Genomic DNA, 17,498 nt, shown 5'->3' with positions numbered 1-17,498 from the left:
CCCCATCCTAACTCTGGAGGTTCATGAAGACTCTAGAATTTTTTAGAGTATTCTTGAAGGATAGAACACTCTAGAACATCTTAGAGAAATTAAGTCTTTTCTAAAAGATCCGTAATGTTTTAAAAGTCTTTGTCACGATATGGAAGACTCTGAAAGAATCTAAAAGCATTTGGAACTCTGTGGAAGCCTTTAGAATTCTTTAGAAGACTTTACAAGCCACTGGAACTTTCTAGAAGCTCTTAGGAGTATGTAGCCTTCTAGCAACTTGTAGAAGTTTCTAGATAGGCATGGACCTTGTAAGTATACTAGAAAGCATACTAGAACATTCTAGGATAGCTACCTTTCTGTAAAGTTCTCAAATTCTCCTTAGAAGGCCAATGGCCTATAAATAGGGGAGAACATCCCTCAGTTGTACTCAACCCTAAAAGCTTGTAAACATTCACTCACTAATAGAAGTCCTCTTTCTCTAGCTTTTAAAAGTATTCTCTTAGTGTCTTGACTTGGCTTTCCATTACTTCTTGCCAAGTTTTGTGAGTTTGGGTGAATTCAGGCTGACTTAGCATCGAGAAGTGCTAAGGCCGCATGGTCAAGTAGTGAAAAAGAATCAGGTCGTGACACTTAGTATTAGAGCATCGACCGGGACATGGCAAAGAACACCAAGGATCAAGCAGTTGGATCCGACACCTCCAATGTGGAGTCATCGCAACAAGGGTGGGGTCGTGAGGAGCAATACGACACTACAGCACTAAAGCCACGGGGGAAGCCCAAGGACGTGGTATCTAGCTTCGAGGCACGCTTAATTCGAGTGGAGGATAACGTGAGCGCCTAGGATACGCGGATGGAGGACATAGACCAAAGACTAGATGGTCTAGAGGTAGAGGGTATCAAACTCTATACGGTCGTGCATAAGTCGCTTGGCAAGCTAGAGAAGTCCTTAAGAAAGGATATAGAAGAGCTTCGAGCATAGCTCTCAACTGAGGTGGCTCGTGTGCGAGATATCTACCAAAATGTGATCACTAGTCTACTTGTCAAGCTGGAGGAAGCATAAGCGGACCTAGCATTATGCAAGCGTGCAGTGGCAACCGGTTCAACCATGCTCGTTGTGGAGGCACGCAAGGTTGATGTGCCGAAACCGAAGAGCTTTGTGGGCACCCAAAACGCTCGCAAGGTGGACCACTTTCTTTGGGGGCTAGAACTGTATTTTGGCACAGTGGGCATCATGGAGGATGCCACCAATATCAAGAATGCAGCCTTGTATCTCACAAACACCGCCATACTGTGGTGACGAAGATGGCAAGAAGAAATCAGGAGAGGTACGTGCACCTTTGATACCTTTGATGCTTTTAAAAATGAACTTAAAAGACAATTCTACCCAGACAATGTCAAGGAGGTGGCATGTGGCTGCCTATGAAGGCTTAAGCAATCGGGTAGCATTCGGGACTACGTGAAGGACTTCACAAGCCTCGTGTTGGAGATCCCCGACATGTCTGACAAGGACTCCCTTTTCTTCTTTATGGACGGGCTACAAGTGTCGACAAAGATGGAGCTTAGCCGCCGAGGTGTGCAAGATCTTGCTACAGTCATTGTCGTAGCTGAAAGTCTGATTGATTACTCAAGCCAGAAGGAGTCATCAAAGTCCAAAGAGAAGAAAAGTGGCACCAATAAAGGTGGGGAAGATCATGGCAAGAACCAGCACAAGGAAGGAGGTAAGTGTTGGGAATGGTGTCCTAGAAGCATGAGATGTAATAGGATATTTATTATTTATTTAATAAAAGAGTTTATTCATTATTTTATGTGCATATATTATTGAATAATTTATGAATATCATTGAAAATTACATGATTATTTATGTGATCTTAAATAATATTGTATATAAGTGTTATATGCGAGAGGATAATCTTTAAGGATAATAATCAAAATGATGTTCGTAATGAATTTAATTAAAGCTTAGAATCTTTAATTAAAACATTACTAATACATGTCATTCCCATTTAGAATGAAATGGTGTTATCTGCACTGTTAATATGGTGAGATATTGAATGAGTGTATTACACATAATGAGATTGTGTGGAACCGGGGTAGACACAATATGAATTTCTGATAATTTCTATTAAGTATAGAAATTTTAATTGAGTCTACCGATGGTCATATATAGAATGATCTAAATCTTAAGTTATTAACAGATTCTTATTTATGGATTTGTGTCTGTTGATTTGTTCGGTACGGATTTCAAGATCTTGAATTCTATTTCTTGTATTTTGAAGACATGATAAAGTGAGTAGCCGAGAATGTTATTATACGAGATGAAATCCATTCCTTCTTGAGAAAGAAGTAGATAAATAATTCTCTTGAGAGTTGGTTCGGTACTTCTACCGGTAGGAGCTCTGATTCATGAATTTATTTTATGAATCACTATCCATTAGCAAATCAATGGTACTCAAGGATAGAGATGTAATTAGAGAGGTTAACGGATTTCGCCTAGCTCTAATTATGATTTATTTATGGAAGATTGATCTATATGTAATGACTATATCAAATGGATACTTCACAATTTAGAAGTAAATTAGATCTATAATTACGAGAGTGCAACTCTAAGTTTATAGCAGAGTAACTTTTAGAATTAATAGAGTTAATTAATTAATTAAAGAGTTTTAATTAATTATTAATTTTATTGGAGCTCAGTATTATAGGTCTATGAGTCCCCGCGTTGTCCTTGTAATCCTACAAGTCACTAAGGGCAAAATGAGAATTTTGAAATTATAGAATTCTAAATAAAACACTCAAGAATAATTAATTGAGAATAAATTATAAATTAAATAATGTGATTATTTAAATTTGAATTTTGGAACACACATGTGGAGGGGTCAACTTGGTGTACATGCCCAGCACTGTAGGAATCCCTTTGGGATTCAGTTGCTTACTCTCTAAGTTATGCAATTGACTTATTTGATAAATTGTCCAATTGAAATTTAAATTAAAGTAAGTTTGACTGTAATTGAAATTTGAATTTGAGTCAAAAATCGACTGCAAGATAAAGGAGAAAATTTTCATGTCTGTATTATGCGCCAACCACAGGGAGGTATTTCCCGGTGGTGACCGGTCTAATAGGATAAGAGAGAGAGGAGATTTTGTTTCCAAAATAAAATATAAGTGGAAGATAATTATCAAGCTTTATCTTGGAGATAAAGTTTAGACTTCTTTTAAGAGTCTGATAGCTACTCTATAAATAAGACATTGCAACACAATTTTTGCTCTCCCTACCTTAGTGGCCAAATTTTATAGAGTGAGGAAAATGAAAATTTTCTCCCTAATTTCACGCCGTGCATGTATTGGTTTTCGTGGAATACTTGAGTGTTTGAGTGCTAATCCCGTTTTGTTTCAGGTATGTCCACACATACGTCTTCGTAGATTTAAGAAATTGATAAGAAAGATTTAGGTATTCTAAACAAACTTGGAGTGAGAAACTTTCATGACCAAAGAACTCAAGTTATCGACCTAATCGTTAACTAAATAAATTTATTCATAAATTAATTTGATTAATTTATCAGTGCATAAATTAATGTAATTTATAAAGTATCTCAAAAATTTATTAAAATTTTTATTATATACAATTTACTAAATACACGCTTCCCTATAGAAAATCGTTTTCAAACTCAACAATAAGGACCATGCCTCATCTAAGTATAAGGATACTGAGGAACAACTGCTTCTTATGTGATGGGCCCAAAGAGGAAGGCCCTCAATGCTATGGCTGCGACATTCAAGGAACAAGGGTCACCTGGATTACCCTTGGTCCATGGGCGGGTCACCTGGATTTATCTGTGGTTCCCATGGATGACTTTAAAGTTATCGATCAAGTGAAGGCCTTTCCTGTCCCATTTCCTGTCCCATTTGCCAACACCGTGTCCATCATGGATGTTAGAAGACTTGTGTGGTCCCTTCTGATCTACCAAAATAGAGCCCAAGGTGTTATCCGCCATCCAATTCAAGAAAGGCTTGAGGAAGGAAGATGAGAGCTACCTGGCCATCCTCAAGTCGAGTATGACGACGAGGAATTCTCTCCTCAATCAACCATGCCTAAGGAAGTTCAAAACGTTGTTGATGAGTTCAAGGAAGTTCAAACGCTCTTGGTGGCGAATTGTCGGCGAGGCAGCCTGCGCCGGATTCTGGAGACAGCGACACCGATGTGCTCATGACATAGATGATATGTCCAAGGCTGTTCGGTTATTCCTGAGGAGAGAGAGAGTGAGTGAGGGAGGAGGAGAGAGAGTCTTCTCTGCAACTTGTTTTTTCGTTAGTGCAGCATGGGACGATTGAGGAGAGAGAGAGAGAGGGGAAGGGGAGTTTAGGGGAGAGAAAGGATGAAAATACTGATATTGAATATTTTATCTAAAAAATGCTATTTACTAACCTTTCTAAAAACTTGTGCCATTAATTTTTATTGCCTAATTAAATTATGCTATTTCCTTCTTTCTCCCTGAAATAATTCGAATGCGAACTGAGGGTACAAACAGAAATTAGGGGCCACATTATTACATTGTTATAAGATGGGGTAGAATTTATGAATTTTATCCACAAAGGCACAAACCAACTTTCTAAATTTTTTTTTTTTAAATTAAATGTGAACTTTGTTACTCAATTGCAATATCAACAAGTTCAAAAGAGTTAACAAAATCTGGCAGAAAATAAACCCAAATAAAAATCTCTAAGTTACATATAGGCAAAATTAGCCAAATAATAGTGAGTTATGCAAAATTAACCCAACTTTCTAATCCAAGTTATACTTTGTTAATTTAAGATAGTGTAGCAAAATTCACCGCTAAGTCTAAACTGGCTGACCATGCCTAGGACAAATGAAAACTTTTCTAACCCTAGTAAAAATATTAAAGTAAGGCCAACTATTTGATTAAATTAGATACAGAGGTATTTAACCATTGTTCAAATACCAAATACTTAAATATGTATCCAAACACCATCTCTGAACCTCTCGTCAAACAAAATTTAATCATTAAATTTCAATAATATGTTCATTTGAAGTTATTATGCAATAGTTTGAGCAGATTTTGATTTAAGAAACACAAATTAACGTCGTTTTGGGCATCAACCTACCACTATTTAGGTATAGGTTATAAAGACACCTTCATTCTGAGTTGCCTTGTAATAAAATGGTCACGTTTCATATAGCAAGGGGTCAAAAGTCTTTTTGTCCCCACTCTCAACATGAATTTACATTAGAATATTTCAAAAAAAAGAGAGATTGTAGTAGATAGGCCAACTTTCAAAACATGTGAAAGTAACTAAGTAAATAACCTCTTTACCAAGTATTTAGACATTAATAGGCCATTTTCCAATCTTAAATATTATTTTTCTAATTTTACCCTGTTTTTATCTCCTTTTCAAATCTCCTATAAAAAAAAAAGAAAAAAGAAAAAAATATTTCTTTTTCAAATCTTCTCTCTCTCCCCCTGCTGCGTCCTATCACTCTCTCTTTCTCTCATTCTCTCTTTGGCAACGGCGACATCCTCGTCAAATAGAGGAGACTCCGGTTGTCTTTGTCGCATCTCCAGTATGATTCAGCTGTAGGGGATGGTTTGGAGAGGAAGCAGTGGTGAGGGATATCAGATTTGGGCTGATTTCTCTGGTGAGACTGATACTCACCGCAACGGCGACATTCTCATCAAAGAGAGGAGAGAGAGGAGCAGCAGAGATAGAAATGATCACAGTGGGAGAGAGAGGTGCAGACCTGCAGAAAACGCAGAGAGAGAAAGATAGAGTGAGAAAAGGAAACGAGAGAGAAACATGAGATTTTTTTGGGTGTCTAAGGATTTTTTTGCAATTTAATTAGGTATCGTTCAGTTCGCCGATTTGAATTTTCAATTCAAGCTGAGATATGACATTATATGAGAGCTTTTAATTGTAGTAAAAAAAGTTAGATTTGACTTCTTGTGAGCTTTTAACTGTAGCAAAATTTGAATTAAAAACTTGAATCAGTAAAATGAATGATGCGTTAATTGGTAAATATGAATTTACAACTAATAGGTCTATTTACTAACTTTTTTTTTTTTTATAAACTTAGCTTATTAATTTTTATTCCCATGCTAGTTGGCCTATTTCCCTCACTCTCCCTTGAAACATTAGGTCACATTATCGTAATTGTCCACATAAAGCAAGAGGTACTAATTAGAATATGGATCCCTTTAACAAGGTGAGTATTGACAGAGTAGCCTAAACTGACCCAACACAAACTTGAAGTGGCACAAATTTCAGCTTTGCAGAAACCGAAAGGTGGTAAACTTACACCTGTTGGACGGTTCATCCATGGCAATACTTCTCCCCTTTTGCCTTTTTAAGTAATTGAAGGGATTTTGTGGCACCATATTTTGGAGAAAGAAGAGATCAACAGGTGTAAAATAGCATAGCATACAGCAGCATTTAAGGCTGGCTGGTGCAGAAATGGTGGATCTTCAAAACCTTTGCAAGAGGGTTCAGTCCTATGCCCGAAAACATCGAGTTGCTTTCTTCAACCACCACAAGATGCAAGGGCCTTTCAGATCTGGAGAGGCCTTGCTCTAAGCCATTATTCAGCAGCATGACGAGGTATCTACGGGTAACACGGGTTTCACTGGAGTAACAAGTGACTTACTAGATGTCATAATTATGAAAGTTGGAACTTAAAAAATACAGAAGGAGAAAATGGAAAGAGATAAGAGTGAAAGTTGAACCTTCAGAAATCCCATCTCATGGAAGATTTTCTTTTGCAGCTGCAGGATTGCGGCCAAACTGAATGACCATCGGCTTGCCTTTGAACTGATAACCATTCACTAGATTCTGCATCCGATGATTTATCGTATAAGTAATTAGTTTATAATTCAGTCCAGAATGCGATAATCCAGCACATGGTAGTTTTTTGCATGTACGCCAGGAAAACCAAATAGAGGGAGATTTTTGCAATATGGCTAAACATAGGATGTGCTCGTAATCTGGAAACATTCACGGGCTATAAAACAAAGTTGACTGAGATACATACCAAAGCATGATGAGCTAGTTCAACTGATGGGAACGTCACAAAAGCTTGACCCCTCATTCTTCCTTCCTGACATTGGCAACATACATGATCAAATTTTCTTCCTCAAGTCCTTTGGAACTGACTGCTTCAGATTTTCTTTCAAGGAGCACATGATTCAAGATTTGAAACATAATATATGTCTGGATTAAGAATTAGACTGTTGAGACCATACCTGCATTAGCTTCACATTGAGACTAGATTTGGCTACATCAGTACTTCCAAACAATGATCCTACAACACAATACAAGTATGCTGTAATGTAAGTAAAAGTTCATCTCACCCTCACGTAATGCACATGGAGGACACATGACATATGCCATCCACATTTTAACGCAGAGGTAATGGTAGGACTGGAATTGACACATTATGATAGTTGGAGTTGGTTGTTGGACGTTTTAAAATTCAAAGACCAAAGTCAGAATTGGTGTAAACTTAGGTGCCATTTTAGGGATTATCAATAATAGTAATATGCAACAAGAAATGGACAATGGTAAAATTTTATGTGCAAGCATTTATAGTAAATGATACCTGCATTATCATCAATAAGTAAATACACTTAAAGCGCTATAATTGCTGGAAAGGTGACTTGTTATCATAAGAGATGGGAAGTATATAATGAGATTTGGTTATTTGTTCTGCTTCATTGTTTAAGTGAGAAAGTAGAGAAGGCAAAAAGTTGTTTTTTATTTTATTTTAGGCCCCTTCAAGGTCAATTCTTTAATTTTTGAGTTGAATATAGAACAATAAGAAATGCATATATACATAAACCTATAAAACCACGATTTAAGATTTAATCAATTATATATGCACCTATAAAACCACGATTTAAGATTTAATCAAGTTTTGCTATCATCAAACTAGATAGAATGTCATGAAATTATCTCTTCTGTCATGCTGCCATAGGAATAATTACAGAATATAATGCAAATGAACGTTAACATAGAAATAAACAGATCATGGAACAAGTGCTCACCAAATATGTAGTAGAAGTCATCAACAACAACATCCTTTGCCAAGTTCTTTATATACAACACAGAGGCAGGGTTTCCAGCTTTATAATTCTGCAAATCGAAAAGTGAAAATCCATATTGCTTCACAAGTCTTTCGACTCTTTTCGTTAAATAATTAGACAATGAGAAGAAGAAGAAAAATAAGAAATGCAAATCTGCACCTTGCCACACTCGATAGAAAATTTTGATAAAGCATCAAATAAAAGTGAATGGATATGAAATAAGAACAAAATACTATTTTGTCTTTCTCTCATGAAAAATAAGAAAAACTATAAAATAAGGAAATGTGGCCTCGGTAAGATTTGTCCTTTTTATTTTTAACAATTTTACAATAAACATCTAAAAATTTTTACTGTACCTTAAACACTGGAAGTGATAAGAGTTCCTCTGGGCCCAATTTCCCGTTCTGTATTTCCTCTGGAGTTGCATAAGGTTTAATATCTAAACTCTCTGTATTTGGATCCTCTGTTTCTCCAGAAACACCAACGTCATTATGTTCCTTCTGAGCTGCCTTGTTTGCAAATTTTATCTGGATAAAGACAAATAGGAAATAAAATTTTCGAGATAAATGGATTGTCTTAAAATCATCCACACCATAAAAAATGATCTACCTGTAACACAGAATTCCTCTTTTTTATGACTGGTATCTCTTTTGGTATCAGAGTGGCAGGTTTCACTCCAACAGCTTCATGAGCCACATCTTTATGAACAGCAGGACCAACAATGGCTGCCCGCTTGATACGCTTCGAACCTCTTGAAGGTCCGCTGGTATTTATATTTTCATCAACTTCCTAGAAACACGTACAACACAAAGAACACGAGTGAATTACTAAAAGAATAAAAAGCCACCACATAGATATCCAGTTAGACTTTAGACTTTTGTAGTTAAACCTACTTCCACAGTTGTCTGTCTATACATATTGAAAAAGCATGAAAAAGATTCCTCCAAGTGTTACGACTAAAAACATTCCATTGCAAATTTTTAGAGAATATTGAAAGCTTTTCCCTGTGAGAACTTTACGCGAGGTGTTTTTTTCCAAAAATTCAATATCAAGGAGAAAAACGTTGACTTTCTATATTTCTTTATAGTGTTTGGATGAGCAATCTTAACTTCCAGATTAAGATTTTCTTTCATTTTCTTTTCTGCATAAGCACGCAATGAACCCGTTCATTTAAGCAAGAGACAGGTACCTCATCTGAAGATTCCATTTCTGACTCCTCACTGGATGATACAGCCAATGGTTGCTTTGCCGATTCAAGGGGGGGAGGGGGAGGCGGTGGTGCAGGTGCTAAAGGTGGTAGAGGTGGAGTGGGCATAGCCATACGAAATGGCGCTGGGATATTCATTTTATTCATTAAGTGCAAGACCTACAATGGGGGCGCAATAAAAACATTTAAAAAAATAATAGTAATGAAAAACTAAATCCATACTCAATAATCATTAGAAACAAGAAATTTAAGCGCTCAATCCATAAAAAGACAAGTCCATTTCACTGCTAGATGCGTAAAAAAGACTAAATAGTCATCAAATCCTAATATAATAATATTATAAGGTCCATAATGCACTTTGAAAGCCTAGATCTCTCCCAACTCATCAATGATCATCAGAGAAGTTGCTCTTCTTGTTGTAGTGTTTTCAGATTTTAAACATCTTTTAGCTTAATGCTTAAAACAATCTTCAAAAAACGTTGAATAGTCATCAATTTTTTCTCCCTTGTGGGTCTGGTCTGGTTGTTGATGCGAAGAATGAGAGATGAGAGGGAGAGATCGTGAAAAAGGAGGCTGCTCTAGGTTTTTATTTTTTTTTATTTTTTTTATTTTTATTTTTTATGATTTCAAAGGGCATATTAAATTTGGGCTTTTAAAGCCCAACTCATATTGGTTAAAAGAAACCCAGAATAACACATAACAAAAGAGGCACACGCCTCGACCACCGCTTGAGGCACAGCTCAAAGGCGTGTGCCTCGGGCGCTTTTTAAAACCATGATTAAAACAAATGACATCATAGGCATGGAGGTGTAAATTCTTCCAGTAGCTCTAGATGAGGAAACAACCTGTGTGTAAAAGCGAGGAACGGCAATTAGAGCATTTACAATGTTAGTTAGGATATTGCCATCTGGTGGAGGGTAAGCGTACCTGTAAAAGCTTCATTTCAGTTAAAGCAAATAAATATGAAGCTATTTAGCTACATAAACATAAAAACAGGTCACATCAACATTTTCCATATATCATACTTAAAAAATGTATATAAAGAGTTTAGGCAGGCGAGTTACTAGATCCTTCCAATTGCTTATTTCAAATAAACAGAAAGTTCAAAAGATTAAAATTACTATGGTGTTTTCCTTTCCCCTCTGTTTACATCGCCGATTCATATTTCACAAGGCTTCTTCTGTATATTTCACAAAAGAGCAATGGTATTGATCAACATTGGTAAAAACCACAGTTATTACTTGTTAACAGCCAGGTATCCATAAGCTATCATGTGACAGTGTTTAATTGTGCATAAGTTAAGTGGTGGTGGTTAACACTAATGATATTTATAGTTGTTCCTAAAATATAAAATAAAATAAAACTTGTTTCTGCTTCGTTCTTCTTCTTCTTCATCCCTCTCCTCTCTTCATTCCGCTCACTTCTCCTTTGTTTTGATTAGTGTGCAGGTTATGTCCAATTATTAAGACAAAACGCATACAACATACTCGCTCATCTAAACCTAAGGGAACCAGAGGAAAAAAAAAATATCCAACAACTAATTTCAATGTACAACCAATTTAAAATGCATCACTACTAGACTTTAAATCAAACACATACCAGCTCTGGTCAAAATACCTAGCTAGTCTTCCATAATGCCAACAATATTTGAGCTTTACAATGAGATGAAAGGAGCTTGATTTTTTTTTCTTTTCTCGCTTTTTTTTTTTTTAAGCAAGAGCTGAAGATAATTTTTCCTGAAAGGTGTTTGGTTTGGGAAACATGTTATGAGCAACATCCTGAAGAGGCTTCCTACCCTCAACCACATCACTCAGAAATCAGCCAGAAATCACATCCAACAAGAATAGAGACTGGATGATGTTGTAATGTTGAGTTAATATGGCTATTTTAGTGTTATAATAAGAGCCAGTATAGTTAATCAAGAGCATTAGTAGGCAAAACTTCTGTTCAGGGTGTAATTAGAAAGTCAAGTAGTCAGTCCAAGAAAGCTAATATACTTGGCAAATTTGTCCAACGGTTTTTTCTTTCTTTTTTCCTGGTCATCAAGTCTCATATTCAAATTTCTAAAGTCTTTATTGTTTATAAGAATATTTTTAACTTTTCGGGAATCTATCTAAGTTGAATTCAGCCTATACAAGTTTTCTTACCTTGAAGAAAGTGTAAAATTTTTCAGAATTTATTATATAGTTGGGGGTGTGTGATACACTGAGCCCTGTTAATGTGCTGACAAAGGAAAGTATGATTTGATACCAAAAGATTTATAGGTATGACTAATGACTTCTAGAAACCCATTAGCATGATGCTAGAGGGTCTACCATTCTCCTGTTAAGTTCAATTGACATTTGGATGGAAATTAAAAGGCACTAAGTCGCCCAAACTTGTTGGGTTCAAGAACGCAATTTCCAAAATTTATGAACACAATGCCAAACAAGGAAAATTTCAAGATACAAAAGTGCCCAATGGCCAGTACTGCTTTTTTTTCTTTTTTTTTAAAAAATATTTTTGAGCTTTGATTTTTCAAAAAATAAAGGTTCTTCCTTTAAGAAGCAAGATCACTCTTGATTCTAAGTAAGCAGTAAGCTAACTGAAGTAAAAGGCAAGCCAGTGCTGCTGTGCATGGTAAGTTTCTGGGAAGCTCGGCTCAGTGATTAGAGAGTATGATACAGCTTGAGCTCGACAATAACCCAATCTAAACCTAGGAGCTAAGCACCCCAAGCCTAGAAAGCTCTAACAGAGATTAATCCATTCGCAACCCTATTCCTTAGCCAACAAAGATCAAAGTCTATTAACTTATAGTACAGTAAAGTTGCAAGTGTTAAAGGAAAGCTTCATATTATCCAGAACAAGAAAGAGGAACAGAAATGCCTTCAAATAATGCCTTCAAATACTGGCCACATTAGATAAGGGGACCACAAGATATTGATAAGATCAAGACTGAAATAAGATTTACAGCAATGGATCACTTTAGTTCAGGCAGATATACTGTTACGTGGGAATAACAAAATGAAGTGCAGTCAGGCAAAAAAATTAATCCAAGTCCGTTATTTCTAATTATACATTTAAGGACATGCACTGTGTGTGAGCTATTAGATTATACAACTTGTATAAATTGATAATGAGCACACCTTGATATTTCTAAGTTCATATGAATATGATGCTAGATCCGACATACAGAGACTTGGAAGAAAGGCATCAAATTCTAGCTTAACAAAATAAAGCCTATAGGTACTTGTAGCAACAAAAATACATCAACCATTCAGAAGACCAATAGTCAATTCAAGTTTTCTGTATGAAATATGCTCTTCTAATCATTATAGGCATGAATTGAGTTAACGCATACAGCCATAACTTTACAAGTCAAAGACAAAAATGTCCAGGTGTTGCTCCTTTAAATTCTTAACTTGAAATGCAGCGGGAATTGACGAATGTAAACATATTAATATTAATGGGCAAAATCAAGATCTCTTAGTTATTTCACCTCAGCACTCTTTACCATTGAAATGATGCCGAATACGGATGTTAAATTACGGTTTTTCCCAAGCGAAACTTTAAGTTCCAAAAGGATTAACAAAAACACGCGATTCAATTGACGAGCCACGGTTCCAAAAGATCAAAAGAGAGCTCACTCACGGGGACAAAAACAATTCTAATGCCAATGTACTGCCAGAGAAACCACATATACATAAACATATCCGAGTGTGTGATTTGTACAACAGAAAGGAAGTAAAGAAAGCGACATACTCGAGGTGAGGAGGAAACGGATAGTCCACACCAAGTCTAGGGGCAATGAGCTCGGCGGCAGGCAGGGACCTCGATCTCGAGACTTGTTCATCTCCAATATCTTTGGAGAAAGATGATGTGGATGTGGGTGATATTAAATCCTTGCTCAATTTAGCTTCATGTGTACCAAAATGAGTTCTACTATTACTTTTATTATCATCACTATTGGGTGTCTTAGAGGCCTTTTCTACCTTCAATACTTTGCCAAGGAATCTCAACCTACAAAAACAAGATTCCATTTGTTTCTCCCAAAAAACTACAAAATCTCTCTCAAAAAAAAAAAGGAAGTTGATTTTTATACCCATTTAATTGACGTTGTGCTTGAACAGCCAATGCTTCGTTTTGGAAATCCACAAAAGCACAGTTTCTCAATCTATACATACAAAACCAAAGAAGAAACAAAAAGAGTAAAATCTAAAATTAGCCCAGAACCACAAGCAAATTCATTTTTTAAACTTGAAAAAGAATATAGAAACAAGAATTTGGCATCTCTCTTACCGGGAATTGGAAGTGCAAGGACGGACAGAGGAAGCGCCATAGTGCGAGAAGAGACGAGAAAGCGTCGGTTCGGGAATGGCTTCGGGCAAGTGCCGAATCAAAAGGGTCGACGCAGCAGCCCTAACTTGTGATTCTGGTTGAAGCCCTAAATGATGCTGCTGCTGCTGCTGCGACTGAATCGGAAGCTGATTTTGATTCATCGGAGGAACTCCCGCCATTAACGTTACTCTTTCAATTGTGCTCACCCTTGTTTTTGGTGTTCGACTCTCACTACGACCTTCCTCCTAACTCCTAAGTAATTGGCAGCAGTCGCGCATCCGATTCATGTCCATTCTCATTGCGTTTAGATACGAGGACAAATTTTATAAATTTTTTCAGAATTTTGGTACTTATGTCCATAAATTTTAAAATAGGTATATTATGCCTTTAAATTTTAACACTCTATTAAAATATTTTTCAGCCTAGTTTCGTTAAGTTTTTTAATAAAACTTATAAATGCTTTTAAATTTTGTTATTAATGTTAATATGCCTCATAAATTTTAAAATACTCTTACCTCAGAAATATGATATATCTCTAACTTTTTCCCTTTTATCAATTTTTTGAATAAAAATATTTATATGAACGTTAAATTATTAATTAGTTATGATATTTAGGGTTTATATTGAATGTCTTCTCCTTCAAAAATATTAGTTAGACAATAATTTTTAAAATATTAGTTGATTAAAAGCAATAAAAGGAGAAAAATAAGGAGAAAAACTGTATAAAGTAATGGATTTGTTAATTTTTGTCATTTCTTCCCATTTTTCATTGGAATAGGTTTATTAAATTAATAGATTTCTTAATACAGATGATAGATTGTAACACTCTTAAACTAGTAGCTAAAAACTCCATAGCTTGAGAGAAACGTTGACTAAAATAAAAATATTATCGCATAATGTAAAAATATATCTATTACAGTAACAATCCTCAAATAAAATTCTTACAATCCAAAGGTCACAAATATCAATTCTCAGAATCCTTAAACTCATCATGGGACCTTAGACTATTCTCTCTAAGTCAACTGGAACTTCAATTATACGGCTTACTTGCATCATGAGAATTATATGAGCGCAAACTCAGTAAGTAAATCGTAAATAATTTTCACTTTTAAAATATTTTTCTTTAACATTTAGGGTCCTCTTGTTTAACGTTAGTCTTGTGCTATTAGAACCCCTTTCATGTAGTCCATATCTTAGAATATCTCATTTCTTAAGGATTTTGCCCTTATCATATCTCAGTTCATAACAAACACAAATTTTACATCATACTCAAAAAATACATTTAAAAACGACATAAAACAAATCAACATTAACATATATAAACAGAAAACTCTCTTTGAAAACATAATATTGTTGAAATGATGAAGTGAAATGTATACTTACAAACTAACACGCAATAGAGTAATAACTTTCTCTTCCTTTTTCTCTTTCTATGTTTTTTTTCTCTTATTTCCCACGGTCTTCTTCCTTGGCTTTGCATAGTTGCATGCGAATCCTTATTATGCATATAGGTAGCGAAACTTAGCCAAACTTGGTCATATAACTTATCTCAAAAGTGTTGCCACTAATCCTAAACTAGTGATGACACCTCCTGTTTAAGTAGAGAATATTAAAACTTATTCTCCTGGCATGTAAACCTTGCCACCTCCTGCATAGCTTTTTACACCACATGTTTAAGAAGATAACTTGATAACCTTCTTACTTCATTTATCACAAATAAAACTAACCAGCTTATATGCGTTAATCATAAAAATCTATGAAGCTTAATTTCATATCAACTTAAAATATCAAGGGTGATGAGCAAACAGAAAGGCCAGAGTAAATCCCAGCCTAGTTAAAGCTCGATGCAGTCCAAAGAAAAGCCTCGACTTAGGGGGCAGCTGTTGTGTGAGAAAATATGCTTTGACACGTCGGATGATGACTATGCTCCACGTGTCCCTAACCCGTCACATCAGACAGCGGTCGATGCCTAAAGCTCATTTCCCCCTCTGTCATCCGGTGAAAGGGCCGATCGTATGGGACTATTCATGCAACCGTTGACTCTACACACAGTCAAGGCCCGCATGATTTGTTCTCCGCAGACCAGTAGTACTGTGAGGGGATCGACCGGGACGGAGACCGCACCTTGTGAAATATAATTTAGATGCAGAGAGCAGAACGCATGAGTTTGGGTTCACGTCCCAAGAACGACCTCTGAGGTGACAAGGGGGAAATCCCTAGGTTACTTCTGGGTTTAGAGAAGGTCAGGAGCACAGAAAATGATTACCTGCCCATAAACCACCTAGAACGGACCAATGGAAATCACAGAGGATCGGCAGAGCCGCAATAGTAGACAAAGTGGGTAAGTGAACAGTCCAAAAGGTGCTGAGAGGCTACGGTCTAGGCAGGTATGATAATAGGCTACTTGAGAAAAACCATCAGAGAACCCCCTGTCACAGTCCGCCCTAAATGTACCCATATGTAATCTGTAAGATATAAAAGGGGCAAAGCTCCAGAGAGAGGAGAGAGTTTTTTGTAATCTTTGAAGAAAGAAAGAAAAATGCAGTAACAAGTGGATGTAGCTCTTTCATAATAGAATGAACTACTATAACCTCGTGTGTTATTTTCTTTCGTTTTAACGACAAATCGATACATCTTTAATATATCTTGAAAATCAACACAATCAGTTGCATTTTTCCGATAATATAACCAGTTTAGGCCGGTAACCCAACAGACCACTGAGTGGTAATCCAGCGCAATCTTGTTGACGTAATTTCACTGTCAACAGATGTCATGAGGTCAAAGTTAATTTGGATAAGCATGCAATTTGTACTTTACATATGAACAGGGTGCGGGGGAAAACAATATTGTTATCTTAATGGCACCCCCAAATCCCAGTGCGAGTACATATTAAAAAACAAAAAGAAGGATACGTGATAAATAAAACACATGCATGCAAAAATGCTAGATATTGCTAAAAGGATCATTTGTAACATATATTGTTATTAAAAGTAGAAGTATGATCATGAGTATTCAAGTAATATATATATATATATATATATCGATCCACGAAAGAAAAAAACAGGAATCTTTCAGCGAACTGTTATAATATGGATAGTAAACATAGTTCCAACATACAACAGAAAACGTCAATGAGAGACCTGGAATTTCTTTGCGGGGAAACTTCTTTGCAATTTCTCAAAGGTCCAAATCAAAATGCCATCACTTGGAGAATATTTGGTATTGTTTTCTCCTGTCCCAACACCCGAATTGGACGCATCCAAGGAATTACTGATATCGACGCTGCGTTTTGTATGTCAACTACAGAGGTGGCTGGAGTAGTTGACAAATGTGTGCGTGTGCGTGTGCGGTGCGTGTAATTTCGTCTCTTGCACATGAATATAATGTGAACACAATATATACATAGATATATGTATATATATGTATATGTTTATATGTATTTTTTCTTTTTTTTTCTGCTTAAAAATCATGTGAACGTATGGGGTACTTAGGTCTTAACCTGCTGTAATATTTAACAGCTAGCGTTCACGTACGAGATTGAGCATTAGTCAATCAATAATTAACAGCTAATATTGACTATATGTATAGGAATCAATAGCAAATTTGAATATCATTTCCTTTAAATATATATATGTATATATATATATATATAACAATACATATAATATATGTGCGCACACAGACGTATATATACTTCTTTAGTGAAATAATGGCAAACACTTGAGTCGTTTATAAATAATGTTCACATAATCCATGTCATCTTCAAGAAAATGGAGATTAAATATAATTTGCGTGAAATATACCACCACCTAACCTAACTCGAATGCTATTCTTCTTATGGAGGTTTTTGGTGCCAATAAGTACTTGCTATTGATCAGTACTTCTACTTTCTTTTC

The 17,498-nt window shown here is 35.9% G+C and overlaps 1 protein-coding gene across 4 annotated transcripts; it reads right to left on the bottom strand.

The window, feature by feature from the left end:
- Nucleotides 1-3,712: 3,712 nt before the first annotated feature.
- Nucleotides 3,713-13,905, bottom strand: LOC21396857 (U11/U12 small nuclear ribonucleoprotein 65 kDa protein). Of its 4 annotated transcripts, none has more exons than XR_002903045.1 (13): nucleotides 13,564-13,905; nucleotides 13,367-13,438; nucleotides 13,027-13,284; nucleotides 10,131-10,212; nucleotides 9,268-9,444; nucleotides 8,688-8,867; nucleotides 8,435-8,605; nucleotides 8,040-8,127; nucleotides 7,239-7,297; nucleotides 7,028-7,093; nucleotides 6,723-6,828; nucleotides 6,301-6,622; nucleotides 3,713-4,230 (listed from the first exon to the last, which is right to left on the bottom strand). XR_002903045.1 is itself a non-coding variant. In XM_010090183.2 (12 exons), the coding sequence occupies exons 1-11, from the start codon at nucleotides 13,779-13,781 to the stop codon at nucleotides 6,739-6,741; spliced, it is 1,461 nt and encodes a 486-aa protein (XP_010088485.1). In that variant the 5' UTR covers nucleotides 13,782-13,905; the 3' UTR covers nucleotides 6,178-6,622; nucleotides 6,723-6,738. The 4 variants fall into 4 exon arrangements, 2 of the variants coding, with proteins under 2 accessions (XP_010088485.1, XP_024027600.1); XR_002903044.1 differs by lacking the exon at nucleotides 3,713-4,230 and adding an exon at nucleotides 5,459-5,743 and having other exon boundaries at nucleotides 6,299-6,622; XM_010090183.2 differs by lacking the exon at nucleotides 3,713-4,230 and having other exon boundaries at nucleotides 6,178-6,622.
- Nucleotides 13,906-17,498: the final 3,593 nt, after the last annotated feature.

The sequence above is a fragment of the Morus notabilis genome, unplaced genomic scaffold, assembly GCF_000414095.1.
Source record: "Morus notabilis unplaced genomic scaffold, ASM41409v2 Scaffold1, whole genome shotgun sequence".
Classification (NCBI taxonomy): domain Eukaryota; kingdom Viridiplantae; phylum Streptophyta; class Magnoliopsida; order Rosales; family Moraceae; genus Morus; species Morus notabilis.
This window is presented reverse-complemented; position numbering and strand designations above follow the sequence as displayed.

Bases quoted from the DNA above. Each gene is read 5' to 3' on its own strand.
- LOC21396857 (XM_010090183.2), bottom strand. From the start codon at position 13,781: ATGGCGGGAGTTCCTCCGATGAATCAAAATCAGCTTCCGATTCAGTCG. The intron at 10,213-13,026 runs GTATGTCGCTTT...AAGCTTTTACAG, and splicing joins CCGTTTCCTCCTCACCTCGA to GTACGCTTACCCTCCACCAG. The intron at 8,606-8,687 runs GTAGATCATTTT...GTCTTTATCCAG, and splicing joins AGAGGAATTCTGTGTTACAG to ATAAAATTTGCAAACAAGGC.